This window comes from Euleptes europaea, chromosome 8 (genome assembly GCF_029931775.1).
Source record: "Euleptes europaea isolate rEulEur1 chromosome 8, rEulEur1.hap1, whole genome shotgun sequence".
Lineage (NCBI taxonomy): Eukaryota > Metazoa > Chordata > Lepidosauria > Squamata > Sphaerodactylidae > Euleptes > Euleptes europaea.
In genome coordinates, this window is record NC_079319.1 from 14,348,312 (window position 1) to 14,366,649 (window position 18,338).

At 46.4% G+C, this 18,338-nt stretch overlaps 1 protein-coding gene across 1 annotated transcript; it reads left to right on the plus strand.

The window, feature by feature from the left end:
• The first annotated feature begins 283 nt into the window (after positions 1–283).
• On the plus strand, positions 284–17,337 carry DERL1 (derlin 1). The gene is made up of 8 exons (XM_056854839.1): positions 284–445; positions 3,344–3,455; positions 8,817–8,881; positions 10,157–10,183; positions 13,300–13,395; positions 14,752–14,804; positions 15,181–15,291; positions 17,194–17,337. Exons 1-8 carry the CDS (start codon positions 293–295, stop codon positions 17,330–17,332), a joined length of 756 nt encoding a protein of 251 aa, XP_056710817.1. The 5' UTR covers positions 284–292; the 3' UTR covers positions 17,333–17,337.
• Positions 17,338–18,338: the final 1,001 nt, after the last annotated feature.

Here is an 18,338-nt window from a genome sequence, read left to right on the forward strand (position 1 = left end):
TTGGACAAGGGTGAAAGGGAAAAGCCACCCACGCACACGCCGGCCCCTTTTAGAAAGGAGCGCCTTCCGCCTCTCCCATTTATCCCGTTGCTTGGCAACGGGGAGCCCGGAAGTGGCGGTTGTCGCGGCCGAATTCGCAGCGGCCACGTCGGAGGGAGGCGGGCTCCACCCATCGTCCATCCTCCGCGACTTCTCTGGAGTGACGGCTCCGGCAGCCGCGTGAGGCGCAAGGCCTAAGCTTCTAGGCCCGGCGCCCTTTCGCGCAGCGACCGAGGAGGGAGGGGGGGGCAAGATGTCGGACCTGGCGGACTGGATCGGGGGCATCCCGCTGATCACGCGCTACTGGTTCTTCCTCACCGTCGGGTTCACCATCGTCGGCAAGATAGGCTTGGTCAACCCCTATTACCTCGTCCTCTTGTCCGACCCCTTCTTCAAACAGTTCCAGGTAGGCGCGTCTGGACTACAGCTCCCGGCGTGCCCCGCGCGCCCCGGGCTGCAGAACGGCGTGCGGCAGCGCCGCGGTCTGCCGGCTGGGAGTTGTAGTCACTTGGAGGAGGTGTTCTTGGGCACGCTTGGGAGCCCCGTTGATGCCGGAGAATCAACCTGGGCTCATGAATGGGCGGGAGGGGGCAGAAATCCCCGCGCTTCCTTTTTTGCTGATGGGGGCGCTTGGGTTGACACGCTGCAAGCAAGGGGCCTGCTGTTCCAAATAGGCTCGAGGCAGAGCGTGTCCTTGGCATGCAGGAGGTCCCGGGTTCACCCTGACATTTCTAACTCAGAGGTTCAGGTTTTCATGGGTTTCAGAGGAGAGTGACTTTGGCCACAGCGAGAGACGTGTTGCATGCCAAGGTTCAGTCCCCACTGTCCCCAGTTAACAGGAGCAGGAGAGGTGAAAGACCTCTGCCTGACACCTGGGAGAGTCACACACTGCCAAAGGACCTCCAAAATCAGTTTGGCATCGGAGTCATTTCACTAATTATTTTTATTTTCTTTAATTCTTGTTTTGGGGTCTTGGTTTCCCCTCACCTTTTCCTCCAGTCTTTCCTGTTTGGGCCATCCCCATCACATTTGTATTTACTGTTAGGGTGCCTCCGGTGGTGTAGTGGTTAAGGGCAGTGGTTTGGAGAACCGGGTTTGGTTCCCCACTCCTCCACATGAGCAGTGGAGGCTAATCTGGTGAACTGGATTTGTTTCCCCACTCCTACGCATGAAGCCAGCTAGGTGACCTTGGGCTACTCACAGCTCTCTCATCCCCACCTACCTCACAGGGTATCTGTTGAAGGGAAAGGAAGGCGATTGTAAGCCGGTTTGAGTCTCCCTTAAGTGGTAAAGTCATCATATAAAACCAACACTTCTTCTTTTCCTCTTCTTTGTTTTCTTCCTCTTCTTCATTTTCTTCCTCTTCTCCTGAATTTTAGATTGTATAAGGCTTTTACATTTTTATATCACTATTTTAATTTTATTGTTGACCTTGTTGGTAGTTGCCCTGAGCCTGACTGTAGTTGGGAAAGGGCAGGGTACAAAGCTTACAAAAGAAAACAAAACAAAATAAATATCAGTTTTAATTTTGCAGATGCGGGGCTTTCCTTTTGCTTCTTTATCCAAGAATGTCCAGAGTACCAGAAGGTCAACCTGATGCCATCCACACCACCTCTTCTCCCTTGTAAAAATTTAAAGATGGTACAGCATGAGGCTATCGTATTTTGGTCACGACATGAGACGACAAGAGTCACTGGAAAAGACAGTCATGCTAGGAAAAGTTGAGGGCAGCAGGAAAAGAGGAAGCCCCAACAAGAGATGGACTGACTCAATAAAGGAAGCCACAGCCTTCAATTTGCAAGATCTGAGCAAGGCTGTCAAAGATAGGACATTTTGGAGGACTTTCATTCATAGGGTCGCCATGAGTCGGAAGCGACTTGACGGCACTTCACACACACACACAGCATGTACTTCCCTTACATTATTTATAGTTAAGGAGAAAAGGTTCACAGGCACGTTTTGGGGTTTTTCCTTACATTTAAATAATATAAGGGAAGTACATGTTATATTGTATTTAAATTATTACAAGGGAGAAGATGGAAAAACTTTCAATTCATGATGCTCTTATAGCCTTTATAATTAAATTTGCTATTTAAACGCATGAAACCATTTTTGTTTTTAATTTTGCAGTTTTTACCGGTTTGCCCTTTCAAGTTCTTAATTTTTGAGGGGTCAGCAGATATATATGTAACTTTGATTCAAGCTCAGATGCTGTGTATACAACTTATATATCTTCTGGCCAAGGAAATATTTTTTCACAAGATATGAAGAAATCTGGGTCAACCCCTAACTTCTTTACCTTTGGGGTTTTGTTTAGATCATAAAATATGTGTGCTGTGTATTTATTTACTTCATTTACTTCCCACTTTCCCCCCAAAGTGACTTGCAAAGGGACTAAAAGTGACTTACATAATTTTCCTCTTCTCCATGTTATTCTCACAACGATCCTGTGAGGTAAGTTAGGCTGAGAGTGCATGATTTTCCCAAGGTGAGTTTTTATGGCAAAGTAGGGATGTGAACCTTAGTCTCCCAGATCCTTGTCTGTCACTCAAATCTCTGCTGTACCCTGGCTCTTAACAGTTACTATAAATGTTTTGTATTTGTTGTTAATGGACCAGTTTAATGTTTAAATTCCTGCCCCAAAGAACCTATTGCAAAGGTGAAGAAGAGTTGGTTTTTATATGCCAGCTTTCTCTACCACATAAGGAAGAATCAAACCAGCTTACAATCACCTTCCCCTCCCCACATCATGCAAGCAAGGTGGGAGAGAAATGTAATGAATCGACTTGTCACAGTCTTCATCATTTATGAACTTTATTTAGAACAAATGCACCAGTGTTGCGTAGTGGTTGGAGCATTGGAACTAGGATCTGAGAGACTCAGGTTTGAATCCCCACTCAGGCATGGTAGCTTGCTGGGTGACCTGGGGCCAGTCACATGCAGTCAGCGCAACGTACCTCACAGGGTTGTTGTGAGGGTAAAATGGAGGAGAGGAGAACACTATAAAGCAGTTTGCATCCCCATTGGAGAGAAAGTTTAGGGTATACATGAAGTAGATAAATACTTTAGTAAGCAGGTAAAATACACATGTGCATTATCAAAACAAGTTTGGTAACTGTTGGCAATATTTGGTAGGCGTATTTAGACAGCTGAGGACCCCCCCCCCCCGATCTGGTTAATAGTGCTCTGCTGAAAATAATAATGTCATATTTTCTCCTCTGGTACCACTTAAGTTAGCTCATTGGGAAGCTTGTGAAGTAAAGCTAAACTAAGTAATAATGTTTTTGTTTGTTTGTTTGAACAGATCTGGAGGCCGATCAGCGCAATGTTGTTTTACCCAGTCAACCCAATGACTGGGTTTCATTATCTGGTGAACTTATATTTTTTGTATCAGTATTCATCACGACTAGAAACAGGTAACTTACCATTTCATATTTGTCCGTGCTTGTGTGAAATATTTTGTCCGCTGTATTTAACGAGACAGGTTACTTTTGTCTAGCTTTTCAAACCCTCAATGTCAGTCCTGTGCAGAATGGAACCGGTTCAGCTCTGCATACAAACAGCTGCAATAGTGAGGGTGGATCCGTACTTGTGATACTGAATTCTAAAGCTCACTGAATTTACCTTTTTATTGTTGTTTAAATGAGAGACTGCAGAACCCAAAAAAAGATTGTGATGGGGAATTCTTAGTGGATTGACCCTTAGTGGAAGCCCACAGACAAGACGACTGCAGCAGCATTGTTCCTGCCTGTGTTCCACAGCACCTAATATAATAGGCATGCTCCTCTGCATTGTGGAGAGAAGGGGCATGTATCATGACTAGTATTCATTTTTACTAGTAGCCTTGGATAGCCCTCTTCTCCATGAACATGTCCACTCCCCTCTTCAAGCCTTCCAAGTTGGTAGCCATCACCACATCCTGGGGCAGGGAGTTCCACAATTTAATTATGTGTTGTGTGATGAAATACTTCATCTTATCTGTTTTAAATTGCTCACCCTCCAGCTTCAGCAGATCACCCTGCATTCTAGTATTATGAGAGAGGGAGAAAATCTTATCCCTGTCCACTCTCCATACCATGCATAGACCTCTCTCATATCTCCCCTTAACTGCCTTCTTTCCGTGCTAAACAGCCCTAAGTGTTTTAATCACTCCACCATTTAACCACAGGCAGGATAATGCTGCTGCAGTCATGTTGTTTGTGACCTTCCTAGAGACACCTGGTTGGCCACTTTGTGAACAGACTGCTGGACACGATGGTCCTTAGTCTAATCCAGCATGGCTTTCCTTACGTTCTTATTTTATCCTCACAACACCCCTGTGAAGCAGGTTAAGCTGAGAGTGTGTGATTGGCCCAAGATCAACCAGCAAGGTTCCATGGCAGAGTGAGGATTCGAACCTGAGGCTCCCCGATCCTTGTCCAACACTACCACCTGCCTGAGACCCTTGCCTGAGACCCTGGAGAGCTGCTGCCTGTCTGAGTAGACAATACTGATTTTGATGGACCAGTGGTCTGATTCAGTATAAGGCAGCTTCATGTGTTCACTATACAATGCTGGCTCTTTGCAGGAAAGTCTAATAAAAGTTACCATTTTTTTTTAATACAGCAAGTGACTGACACAAGTGTGCATGTGGGGGACGTGGGTTATTAACTTTTGAGAAGTATTTTGCTTAGTTTTTGCTTCCTGCTGCCCTAGCCTTTTCTTGGAGAAAAGCATGAAACCGAGGGGCCTTGTTACGGCAACAGACTTCGACTTGGCCAGACTAAAATAGAACCCTCTCAAGCACACCTCAGACATTACTCAGTTTTCCCCAAGAGTTAAGGATGATGTTATGGTTTGTGTGTGTGCATGTGTGTGTGGAGAATCAGGCTTTTCCTCACTCTCTGTGGATTTCTCTAAGTGCTCAGGAAGCAAGTAGGTTTCACAGTGTTGCACCAGCAGTTGTTTGTTCAGCAGGGAGGCTGAAGTCTGTTGACATTTTTTTTCTTTGAGAATAAATAAGACACCAGTGTGGTGAAGTGGTTAGTGTTGGACTAGGAAGGACCTGGGTTCAGATCTCTGCTTGCCATGTTCAAATGCAATAAACCTCTGAATCCCAGGGCCAGGAGGCAACATCAGGGGAGGGCCTTGGCCTCTGTGCTCTGTTTTTTGGCCTTCCGGGGCAACTGTCTGGCCGATGTGTGAGACAGGATGCTGACTAGATGAACCACTGGTTTGATCCAGCAGGGCTCTTCTTATGTTCTTATGAGACTTAGTGGCTGACTTCAGGCCAGTCATTCTCTCTGGACATAGCCTATCTCACAAGGTTGTTGTGAGGACAGAACGATATATACCGTCCTGAGCTATTTTGTGGAAGGGTAGTATAAAATGCAGTAAACAAATTAAGGACAGGTTTTATTTAAAATCTGCCTAAACCTATGGCTGGAACTTCCTTTTTTGAGCTCAGATTGGGTCGCCAGGCCGAGCGGTGGGCCTTCTCCTGTGCCACACGTGTCAGCGTGGTGTAGTGGTTAAGAGCGGTGGATTCTAATCTGAAGAACCGGGCTTGATTCCCCACTCCTCCACATCAATGGTGGATTCTAATCTGGTGAACTGGGTTGGTTTCCCCACTCCTACACATGAAGCCAGCTGGGTGACGTTGGACTAGCTGCGGTTCTTTTTGAGCTCTCTCAGCCCCATCTACCTCACAAGGTGTCTGTTGTGGGGAGAGGAAGGGAAGGAGATTGTAAGCCGATTTGATTCTCCTTAAAAAGGTAGAGAAAATCGGCATATAAAAAACAACTTATTCTCTTTTCTCTCTGTCTCCCTGGTGTCCTGGTGGCTTGAAACCAGGAACTGGGTTGGGGTTTGTCTGTGTGTACTGTAGTTCTTCCTCAGAGTTGTTAGGTCTGATAACTAAGGTTCAGGCTGTCAATACCTGCAGGGGAGAGGGAAATTTGTGCCAAAGGCAGGGAGTTAAGACAGGTTCCAGGTACAAATTAGTACCTCTGAGGGAAATCAATAATGTCAGGTTTCTTGGCCAGAGTTGTGCCGCTGATGCCCCCTCCACCAGAAAGCGCACTGGACAACATGAACTGTGTTCCAGGCTGAATATCTGCAGATCCTGTGTGTGGCCATATGAGAGTTGACATGCCAGATTCGGGCAGCCCACTTTGTGACTCGCTGAGTCAAATGCAGACCAGGCACAGAATCAAGGATCTAGCCCCGAGCTTTGTTCTGCCTTGTATCTCACAGCTTGAAGACGCCTGCTGTAATGCAGCAGTGGAACCTGAAAAGTACCTGTATTTGTGAACAGAGGCTACATATTTTTGGGTTGCCATCTCTGCAGATAAATTTGGAGATAGATTCCCTTGTTTTCCTCCCTCTCTCCAAAAAGGGAAAAGGAGTAAACAGCTGCCTTATCACCCGAGATATGTTCTAATCCATGGAGACTTACATGGATTAACCTGCAATTTGGTAACACCATGAGGCGTAGACTTCTTTGCCTTGGCTGTAGGTGGTGGTGGAAAGTACCTTCAAGTCACAGCTGACTTATGGCGACCCTGTAGGGTTTTCAAGGCAAGAGACGTTGGGCGGTGGTTTGCCATTGCCTGCCTCCGTTTGGGCTGAGAGGGTTCTAAGAGAACTGTGACTTACCCAAGGTCACCCAGCAGGCTTCATGTAGAGGAGTGGGGAATTGAACCCTGTTCTCCAGATCAGAGTTTGCCACTGTTAACCACTACACCACGCTGGCTCTCTGGCTGTAGATAACCACTTTTTTGTGTTGCCAGCAAGATGCAGCTGAGTTATAGTGACCCTGTAGGGGTCAAGGCAAGAGAGGTTCAGAGGTGGTTTGCTGTTGCCTGCCTTTGTGTTGTGACCCTGGTATTACTGGGCCGTTTCCCATCCCAATACTGACCAAGGCCGACCCTGCTTCGCTTCCAAGATCTGATGAGGTCGGGCTATCCAAGTCAGGGCGGATAACCAGTTTGGCGAGGCAGAAATGAAAGTTAAGCTAAATGTGCTAGTTATTAGCCTATGGATTTTACCTTACATGCCTTGTGGCATGGTTCTGGTGGAGCGCCAGCAACCTGGTGAACCAGCTGTGTTGTATGGATGATGGATCTGCACCGCGTGTCTCCGCCCTCCATTGTTAAAATCCACCTTATTACTCATTACGAAATAAGCATTGCTTAAGTTCTGCAAGGGGGAATGCTTATCAGGCTGGTTTCCACAGCCACTCCTTAGGGTGCAGCCTTCCTTCACCCCATACATGAGCATCCTTGAATCCATTATGTGTCATCTGTTACATCTGTACAGGTGAGCATGAAACCAGTATTGACCAATGGAAGCATTTACCAGTCTGCTTGTTGTCTTGGAACTATAGCATAGATCACGAGGTGTGGCCAATTGCATGACTGGAAGGGACTGGTACCCAGTGCAGGACCGTGTTCCTGTATTGTTCAGTTCATATGGCACCTTTTAAGGGAGCTTCATCCACAATAATCCTCTAGTATAGTGCCAAACAACTATTAATCAGTATATGTATTTTAGGCTTGGTGTCCAGTTGGGGATTTGTTGTGGTGGTGTAGTGGTTAAGAGCGGTGGTTTGGAGCGGTGATCTGGAGAACCAGGTTTGATTCCCCACTCCTCCACATGAGCGGTGCAGGATAATCTGGTGAACTGGATTTGTTTCCCCATCCTACACATGAAGCCAGCTGGGTGACCTTGGGTAAGTCACATTCTCTCAGCCCCACCTACCTCACAAGGTGTCTGTTATGGGGAGAGGAAGGGAAGGTGATTGTAAGCCGGTTTGAGCCTCCCTTAAGTGGTAGAGAAAGTTGGCATTTAAAAACCAACTCTTCTTCTTAATGGACTGAATTAATAAAATAAATGTTCATTGCGCTACCGCAGTTGCTGCAGCCTTAGAATCATAGAGTTGGAAGGGACCACCAGGGTCATCTAGTCCAACCCCCTGCACAATGCAAGGAATTCACAACTACCTTTCCTCCCCCCCACGCCCCCAGTGGCCCCTTCTCCATGCCCAGAAGATGGCATTGAAGGTATTTTGAGGTATTGAAGGAAATGCGGAAACTTCATAACTTTTTATTCACTTAGCTTTTAACAATTGAGAGGTAACGTTGCATTAATGCACTGGAGTTGAAATAAGCTATTGTGTTCTTGACCCACCGTTCAAAGTTTTTCTCTCTGATTTAACCAGATTAGACTGTGTCTTCTCCTCCTCCTATGCAGGCTTACTTGGGAGCAAACCTGAACTCTCTGGGGCTTACCCCTAAGCAAATGTGCAGAGTATTGCAGTATTGCAATGTGCAGTATTGTTGGTTGATTTACCGATCACAACATTTAAATCTTGGATACTTGGATAGCTGTATTACGTATATTCTTAAACCTATGATAAAAGCGTGGATGCTGCTTCCAGGCAGACGTTCGGCTCTAGATGCCTTTGTTTCCTCTGTGTTTTTGAAGAACAGCACCACCAGATCTCAAACTGGCAGCTATGCTGAATAAACAGATTCTCCTCTCAAGTTATGACATAATATATTAAAGGATCTGTTGTAATATTCCCGTTTCTCAAGCGCTGCCTTCTTTGGGAGCAAGAAAAAAGACTGTTCCCGCAGGTTGAAAACAGACTCTTGTTCTTTCCTTTCAGCAAAAGCTGCTGTTGCGTCCCTGCATTATAATCATAGCCTTTAAGAGCCATCCAGCACCTCTTGGGAAAACGTAGCGCAAACCAAAACCTGAGCAGTTGTTTTTCTGACATCTGTCTTTGTTTGCAGGTTTGTTTGATGGACGGCCAGCCGACTACCTGTTCCTGCTTCTCTTCAACTGGGTCTGCATAGCTGTATCCTTCTGTTTTGCCGCTAAGAGGTTTTCACCGGTTGTGAAAGCAGCCACAGAAATGCTGGCATAATATACATGTTAATTGGGCCCCCATTGTGCCGGAGCTAACTCCAGATTGAACTGAGTTTGAGGGGTGGGGGGTATAACTTGGGCACATTATCTGGAAACGTCTATCAATTAGGGCAGGGGTCCCCAGCCATTTTGAGCCTGCGGGCGTCGTTGGGATTCTGACACCGTATGGTGGGTGCAGCCAAAAAATGGCTGCCCCAGGAGGTGGAGCTAGTTATACAATGGCTGCTGCAGCTTATCTTCAGTCACACAATGAAGATCCTTGTGCTGTGTTGGCAGCTGCTGCCGAAGTGACATTTACAAAAAATCTACAAAAAGGAAGAGATATAAAAAGACAAAAGAGAGTGGGTTGGTTTTTCCCCACTGGCATTGAGAGCTGGTTTGCTGGTGCAAGGGAAAGCCAGGGGAGCAGGGCCACCTTTTGTGAAACGGATCGGAGGGATCGAACCAAGAATATATGAAATATTGGGCTGGGGAGGGGGATGCTTCATAAATGCTAAGTGTTGTTAATTTGTGAGGTTTCATGGAACACCTGACAGTGTGTCTGGTTTCCAGATTTTTTTTTCTTTTCTCCTCTGGGCTCAACGTGTGTGCGATTCAGCATGGCTTCAAAACAAGGCATCTCTGTATGTTTGAACGGTAACATTGGGTGAGGGAAACTGTGCTCTGTGCCCCACGCTATGCCCACTGATGCATGAGGAGAGCTATACTCTGAGCCCTTGTATGCCTTCCCTGGAGATTTTTAAGCAGAGGCTAGATGGCCGTCTGTCAGCAATGCTGATTCTATGAACTTAGGCAGATCATGAGAGGGATGGCATCTTGGCCATCTTCTGGACACTGGGTGTGTGTGTGGGAGGTAGCTGTGAATTTCCTGCATTGTGCAGGGGGTTGGACTAGATGACCCTGGTGGTCCCTTCCAACTCTATGATTCTATGATGTTGGGCAAGGGGAGCTGCGCCCTGTGCTCTTTCATGCCTGATGACAGGCGAGGGAAGCGATATACTCTCCCCCTTCCCGATGCATCACCTCGCTGCACTGTGGTATTCTCCTAGCCTGGCTCTGATACCAAAAGCAGACCATCTTGCGGGCTGTGTAACAGGTGTGTAAGAGCTTCGCTAAAAGGTCTGAGATGTTATCCTGCCTTGTTACCTGTGCAGGCCTTGTGGTTTTATAGCTGTTTGTGTTTTCCTTAGTCACCTCTTGAAAGATTGCTTCCGTGACCGTGGGTCTTAGGGTAAGTGCCTCTCAATTCCTGTCTGGTTTATAAACAGTCACTCTTCACACTGCGCTGTAGTGCAAATTCTGAGATATGAAATAGGTGTGCATCCTGTCAAGTAAGAATGGCATGCACAAGCGGTTGCTTCTGTCCTTGTTCAAAGGCATGTGGTGGTAGTGAAGGGATTGGTCTTTGCTTGTAAGAATTTGTAACAGAAAACTACCACATGAAATTGTGTGCCATTTCTGCTTGACCATTGTTCACATGTATTTTGTACTTTAGAGGAAGGACCGTGGCTCAGGGAAGAGCATCTCCTTTGCATGCGGAAGGTCCCCAGTTCAGTTGCTGGCATCTCCTGCTAAAAGGGTCGGGTGGTAGGTGATGTGAAAGACCTCCCACCTGAGATGCTAGAGAACCTCTGCCAGTCTGAGTAGACAATTCAGACATGGATGGTCCAGTGAATGGTCTGATTCTGTATAAGGCAGCTTCATGCTTATTTGGGTCGGGGTGCTTGAGGGCAAAATACCATGAAAAATGCCCTAAGGTGATAGGTCTCTTGTAAGTTGTGGGAACAAAATAATGAGGTTTACCGAAGTTTAGAAAGAGGTATGTTTAAGGGCTAATGGCCCTAAAGTTTCCCCTTCATTCCAAGCCCTTGAATTAGAAAGACAGGGGTTTCCAGGTGTTCCCATTTCCTTATTCCTTTTCCTAATCCTGTTAGATTCCATGTAAATCTTCCTTCTTAGCTCTGGTCTCCTCTGCAACTGCTGTCTTGCTCTCCCCACCTGATTCTCTCACAGAGAGTGACATATTGAAGACATGAAACTGCTTTCTGCTGAGTCAGACCATTGGTCTGTCAAGATCAGTATTGATCGGCTCTGACTGGCAGCAGCTCTCCAGGGTCTCAGGTGGATCTTTCACACCACCTGTTTTGTGTGTGTGTGTGCCGTCAAGTCACAGCTGATTTATGGTGATCCCATAGGGTTTTCAAGGCAAGCGACATACAGAGGTGGTTTGCCATCGCCTGCCTCTGCATGGGCTGAGAGAGTTCTGAGAAAACTGTGACTAGCCCAGGGTCACCCAGCAAGGCTTCATGTGGAGGAGTGGGGAATTAAACCCAGTTCTCCAAAGTAGAGTCCTCCGCTCTTAACCACTACATCACACTGACTCTCCATCACCTGTTACCTGATCCTTTTAACTGGAGATGCCAGGGATTGAACCTGGTTCCTTCTGTGTGCAAAGCAGATGCTCTTCCACTGAGCCATGACCCTGTCCTGTTTTCCTTGTGGTTGGTTGCTTGAACATGTGCTTTCTTCTCCAAAGTCTTGAGTTTCATAATATCAACTGAACATCCATGAACATGCTTTGGTGGCTGCCTCTTCTATCCAACTGCCTTTGTCTTTATCATAATCTAAACATTTGTACCCTCCCTTTCCCCTATGACTCAAGGTGGCTTACAATGCATAATTAATAACAGATCAAGCCTGAACTCTCCCTTGAAGCTACAATGACTAAACTGAGGCTATCGTACTTTGGTCACATGATGAGAAGACAAGAGTCTCCAGACAAGACTATAATTCTAGGAAAAGTTGAGGGCAGCAGGAAAAGAGGAAGGCCCACCATGAGATGGATTGACTCAATAAAGAAAGCCATGGCCTTCAGTTTGCAAGACCTGAGCAAGGCTGTTAACAGGACGTTTTGGAGGTCATTGATTCATAGGGTCGCCATGAGTCGGAAGCGACTTGGCGGCACTTAACGCACACAACAATAAAAAACCCAATTCGTCACAAGCGAATAAAGTGCCCGCAACTAACTCTCCATTAAAACCACTAGTAAATAATAGCCTTACAGTGTCTCCTGTGGCAACTCCCCATGTGTTTGCCAGGACAATTAGCTTCTTGTGCTAGAGAGCAGAACAGAATTAACGCTTATTCTTGATATTTTAGATGCCAGCCGGTCTTTTGGCTGAGGCACCACAGGCAGGTGCATGTTGTAGAAGTCAGTTGTGCATTTTCAAAAGCCTGGCATTGATGCCTCTGTCAAAACTGCCCTTTCTGCAGCAGCAGATTTCTGGATGGTTAAAGGTAACGTTAGAAGTAACTCAGATACTGCTTTTTTGGTTTGTATTTTTGCAGCGGATGTAGAGCCTCAGGTTCCAAATGGGAAGTTCTGAATAAGCAGACCTGTAAAGCCCCTTCGATGCCTTTGTTTGTTCACTAAATCTCGATTCAGTTGTTGGTGCAAAGATGTATTCAGATGTGGATGACATTATCAAATTTGTTTATTTATTTAGATTTCTACCCCACTCTCTATTCCCCGGCTAAGGCTGGGCTCAAGGTGGCTAACATCATTAATAGTATAATAATAATAATAATACAACGAAACCACATAAAATAACATTAAAACAATTAAAACCAGTATCCAGTTTCTGATGAATTTAAATAATTAAAAGAAGTGGCACGCAGATGGATAGGAATAACTCTGTTTTACAGGCTCTGCAGAAATCTTCAAGGTCCCGCGGTGCCCTGGTCTCACTGGAAAGAGTTCTGCGGGGCCAGGGAAGAGAAAGCCCTAGCCCTAATTGAGGATACTCTTTGGGCTGGGGACCAACAGTAAATTGTTGTTAACAGATCCTAAAGCTCTTTAGGGGGCATACCAGGAGAGACAGTCCCGTGGGTATGATGGTCAAGAAGAAACTGCTCATTGTAATTTGTCTCCAGTCCTGAGAACCAGGCATGCTTGTTTGGAAGTTAGTTTCAAGAGATGGGACTTAAGTTCTGGAATAAGCGCAGTCAGGAATGGGGTGTTTCTCTTGGCACCCGGGCTATGTAGCTTGTGACCTACCCTTCAGCCATACATTTTGGCTCAATTGTCTCCTTTTTTTTTGCCAGCCCAGGTTAGCAGCTGAACCTGTATTAGGCTCCTGACAGGCTGCCCAAACCTGGCCAGGGGAGCTACTTTTGGCTTGGCAGGCTGCAAGTGGTACAGGCCTGCTTCACGTTTAAAGCTATGTAGAGTCCTTTTTGGAGGCAAGAAAACTGCACGCTGGCCTTCTCTGCATTCCTGTTGGTTGTAAATTTTCTGCAGTTACTCCAGTCTTCTGTTCAGACTGTGTCCATCTTATTCTCTTGTAGGTTCTGATGGTTGCCGGGGTCATGTCCGTGATTTACGTTTGGGCCCAGGCGAACAAAGATGTCACTGTATCGTTTTTGTTTGGGACGCAGTTTAAGGTAAAGCTGAGGTGGCCACGCTGCTGCCTCTAGAGACTTTGAAGAAGAATTGTTTTTTATGCCCCACTTCTTTCTACCTTTAAGGAGTCTCAAAGCGGCTTACAGTCACCTTCCTTTCCTTTCCCCACAACAGACACCTTGTGAGGTAGTTGGGACTGAGAGTCCTGAGAGAACTGACTGGCCCAAGGTCATCCAGCGGGCTTCATTTGGAGGATAGGAAATCAACCCCGCTTCTCCAGATTAGAGTCCGCCGCTACCTCCCCCTTCACACCCCCAGTATCCCCTACTCCGTGCCCAGAAGATGGGGAAAAAAACCACCAGGATCCCTGGACAATCTGGCATGGAGGAAAATTGCTTCCTGACCCCAAAGTAGTGTTTGACATCACCCTGTGCATGTAAGAAAGGGCCACGAGAGCTGAACACTGCCACAACCCTTTCTGCCCTCCCTCTCATGATATGCCTAAGTCCCTTCTTTGGGGAAGAATAAAAGGGCATCTTTGGGTGGGGCAAAAATAAGTAGAAGGACTCTAGCTGGGATTTAGTGAGGAGGTAAATAGATTTGTAAGGTGTCTCTTGGGAGGGAAAGCAATATAGTATAGCCCGATTCCATCAGACCTTGAAAGCTAAGCAGGGTCGGTACTTGGAAGGGAGACCACCAAGGAAGTCTCTGCAGAGGAAGGCAATGGCAAGCCTCCTCTGCTTAATCACTTGCCTTGAAACCCCCTTGCTGGGGTTGCCATAAGTCAGTTGCGAATTGAAGGTACTTTTCACCCACAAGGAGTCTATTGAATTTTAATGTCCAAGGGAGAAATTCTGTCAGAATAGAACTGGATCCCAGAGCGCTCTACTACTGAACATGGCACTTTCCTCTGCTACCATTTGAGGAACTGATCTATGGGATCAGTTCCTCAAATGGTAGCAGAGGAAAATCATTTTTTTTAATGAATTGCCAGCGTGGTGTAGTGGGTAAGAGCGGTGGTTTGGAGCGGTGGACTCTGATCTGGAGAACCGGGTTTGATTCCCTACTCCTCCACATGAACAAGGGATGCTAATCTGGTGAACTGGATTGGTTTCCCCACTCCTCCACCTGAAGCCAGCTGGGTGACCTTGGGCTAGTCACACTCCCTCAGCCTCACCTACCTCAAAGGGTGTCTGTTGTGGGGAGGGGAAGGGAAGGTGATTGTGAGCCAGTTTGATGCTTCCTGAAGTGGCAGAGAAAGTTGGCATGTAAAAACCAACTCGTCTTCCTCTTAATTAGCTAGTTGGTGATTTGCTATAGGTTAGATGGTGCTTTTGGAAGGGTTCTCTGGGGCGGTCAGTTTTCACAGCGCTAAAAGTTCTTGTATCTTTCTCTAGGCGTTCTATTTACCGTGGGTTATCCTGTTATTCAATCTGATCGTTTCAGGAGCGTAAGTATTCACAAAATGCTCTTTGGAGAAGGCGTCTGGGGCTCGGATCCTTGCTCCCCGCTCACATGGTGCTTTGTCCATTGTGGGGGTGGTGCTGAGCTGGGGGCTGTAACCCCTTGAAACATTCTTCAGCCCACTGGAAGACCCTGGTCTTGGGGGAGTGGAAGTGCTTAGTGCTAGAGGAATGCATTGTGATTTGATTTATTAGATTTATAGGCCGCCCTTTCCTGGACAAGCCAGGCTCAGAGCTGCTTGCCTCCATGACTTCCAAGTAGAGTCCTGCATGTTTGCAGTTCTAGGACCACCTTCTGGCCATTGGCAGAAAATGCCTTTGAACTGTTCATAGCTGTAACGCCTTGTTCTGTTTTTGCTCCAGTTTCATCGAAGAGCTGATTGGCAATCTGGTTGGCCATCTGTACTTTTTCTTAATGTACAAATATCCATTAGACTTGGGAGGAAGAAGTTTCCTAACAACACCTCAGATTCTGTAAGTTGGTTGTGTTTTCTTCTTTTAAAAATGTTGCACATTTGAAATATCTATAGCAGGGGGTCCCCAGTGTGGTGCCTGTGGGCGCCCTGATGCCCACCGACACCTTTTCTGGTGCCGCCACGTGTTTTTAGGAAGTGGGTTGGGCCAGGTAGGGCTTTTGCCCAACGAGACTTCTGGTTGACTGCTGGAGATTTGATTGGCTGTGCAGATTTTTTTATTAATGTTTCTTTGGCAGCAGCTGCCACCACAGCACCACACAGCACTGTTTTACTGAAGTTAAGCTGTGGCAATCATTTTGAGGTTGGCTCCACCTCCTCCAGCAGCCATTTTGTTGCTGTGCCCTCCATACCGTGTCAGTATTCCAAATGTGCCCTCAGGCTCAAATGGGTTAGGGCCCCCGATCTATGGAATATCCCAGTGAATGAGTTGCAAGCGCTTGACAGTAGTAAGACGGTTTAGGGGACCCTCGTGAATTTTCCAGGTGTGTGGATCTGTGACTGGGTCAATTGCATCACTAGGATGTGACATCTCTAACCCAGAGGCAATGAAGAAAACTTGAGTTTTAATTGAAACTTTAATTGGAAAAGGGGAAAGAGAAAAGAGACAGTGGTCAAATGAAACTGAAATACAGCATACATTTTCTAAGGTTAGTCAAACTGTCCCAATAGCAGTATTGGTAGACTAATTAACATCAAAGGCTTTTAATAAAACGTAGTATATATTTAAGTGTTCAAAGCACTCGTATTTCAATAATCCTTACGACAGCCCATAACGTAGGGTGGTGCCTACATCTATAGTGCCGAGTGGTGCTGGGGAAGCATGCTTGGGGCTAAAGTAATGGCTGGCTTCATGTCTAAGGAGATATTTGAAGGAGAGACTTCTGGGTTCACCGCTGAGCCTGTTCACTGGAATGCTAGCTCAGTTTTGAAGGCATCTGAATACCCTTTTCTTTAAGACTTGACAGTAGTCTCTCAGATTCATAAGTCATGATCTGGGAAGAAAAGACTGTCTGATTCTAGTCTGTGCTGCTTTTTTTGCCATCAAGTCATAGCTGGTGACCCCTGGTGGGGGTTTCAATGCAAGAGAGGTTCAGAGGAGGTTTGCCATTGCCTGCCTCTGCATAACGCCCCTGGTATTCCTTGGAGGTCTCCCACCCAGTGTGTGACTGTCCCAAAGTCACCCAGCAAGTTTCCCTGGCAGAGTGGGGATTTAAACCTCGGTTTCCCAGATCCTAGTCCAACACCTTAACCACTACACCACACTGGCTGTCTAGTCTGTGGTATACACTGCTCTACTGTCTTTTAAGCTATCTATAAGTAGAGAATCTTATCTAATTCTCATCATGGACCTATCTGTGGCTACTTTAATCCAGAGGTTTATGTGAACCGACAAGACCTGAGACAAAAACCATGAACAGCTGAGATCTTTCTACAAACCTCAGAAAAGCCCCAGGTTTGCAAAAAAAACTGGAATTAAAAAACAAAAACAAAACACATTTGGTGGGGGTTAACCCTCCCAACAAATAGAAACAGTACCTGTACCTTTAAGAAAGGAGTGCTCAGTGTCAATTGTGGAGATTGCTAGGCAACCACAACAATATTGTGTGTGTGTAAAGTGCCGTCAAGTCGCAGCCGACTTATGGCGACCCCTTTTTGGAGTTTTTAGGAAAAAAATCATATTTGTCATCTTTCTTAAAACAGGCTTTTGTGTGATTTTGATTTTTTTAACTGTGTGGTTTTGAATTTGAAAGTAAGAAAATCCAGCCAAAATATCGAATTTTCATTATTTTGACCCCCCCGGTTGCTATTTTTTTAAAAAGCGCTTGGAAGCTTATTGAGCGCTATGAGCTTTGATTGCACACAGGCATATGTTTCAACGGCTCTTTTCATTGGCTCACAGGTACCGCTGGCTGCCCAATAGGAGAGGAGGAGTATCGGGATTTGGCGTTCCACCTGCCAGTTGGCGCAGACCAGCCGACGACCACCAGGGCGGCGGAAGACACAACTGGGGTCGGGGCTTTCGACTTGGTGATCAATGAAAGAAAACAAAAAGCCCCTCTGCTGCTTGGCTCCCCCCGCCCTTTGAGGAACATTTTTAACCACACATTGGAAGGACTAGTACTGTGAAACGTCCATAAGGGCCGGGCGTACTCTAGTGCTGTGGAGTCTAATCTATAAAGCTTTTTTATGTTTTTTTTTTTTTTTTGGTTCCTGGTGGGAAATGACGTAACTGAACACGTGAGGTAGATTCGATTAAACTCAATGCTACTATTAAAAACGCGCACACACCTTGGAACATTTTAATATTTACTAGCCTGGCGCCCTTTCTCTTACCTGTCTTTCAGGCAGCAGGTTTTTTTTTTTTTTTTTTTAGGCCTCTTTTTTCCAGCCAGGAGGTCGACAGAGTCCTGTCAGAACCCACCCCTTGGCCAAAGAGTGTTCCCTCGGTGTAATCGATGAAAGGTATTCAACTGAATACTTAAAAATGCTGTTTTCAGGTGGTCGTCAGCCTTTATTTGCCAGGAGTAGGGTCAGTAAAAATGTCCTTTGTGGGTATCTAATGGTAATTCCACCAGACTGAGCTTTGTTTTTGATTGGGAAGGGCGGCCAACTCGGTCCGCTGAAGCGAGGGGTGAGGCGAAAGGGGAGGGGGTGGGGGTGCAAGGCCCACTTTCCTTCTGAAAGTGGCCATCTGGTGGTATTTCTGTTGCCCCCGCAGCACTGTGGAAGACTTGCTGCACTTCAGCGCTGCAATCCTGTGGAGAACCGGGTTTGATTCCCCGTTCCTCCATGTGAGCGGTGGACGCTAATCTGGCTAGTCACACTCCCTCAGCCCCACCTACCTCACAGGGTGTCTGTTGTGGGGCGGGGAAGGGAAGGTGATTGTAAGCCAGTTTGATTCTTCCTTAAGTGGTGGAGAAAGTTGGCTTATCAAAACCAACTCTTCTTCTCCTCCTCAACTGGGAGTCCGGCTCACTGAACTCCGTGACACCTCTGAGGAAATAACGTGTGTAGGATCGGGCTGGTGATCGCCGCAATGGGTTG

Bases quoted from the DNA above. Each gene is read 5' to 3' on its own strand.
- DERL1 (XM_056854839.1), top strand. From the start codon at position 293: ATGTCGGACCTGGCGGACTGGATCGGGGGCATCCCGCTGATCACGCGC. The intron at 8,882-10,156 runs GTATCCTTCTGT...ACCTCTTGAAAG, and splicing joins TCAACTGGGTCTGCATAGCT to ATTGCTTCCGTGACCGTGGG. The intron at 15,292-17,193 runs GTAAGTTGGTTG...ATTGGCTCACAG, and splicing joins CTAACAACACCTCAGATTCT to GTACCGCTGGCTGCCCAATA.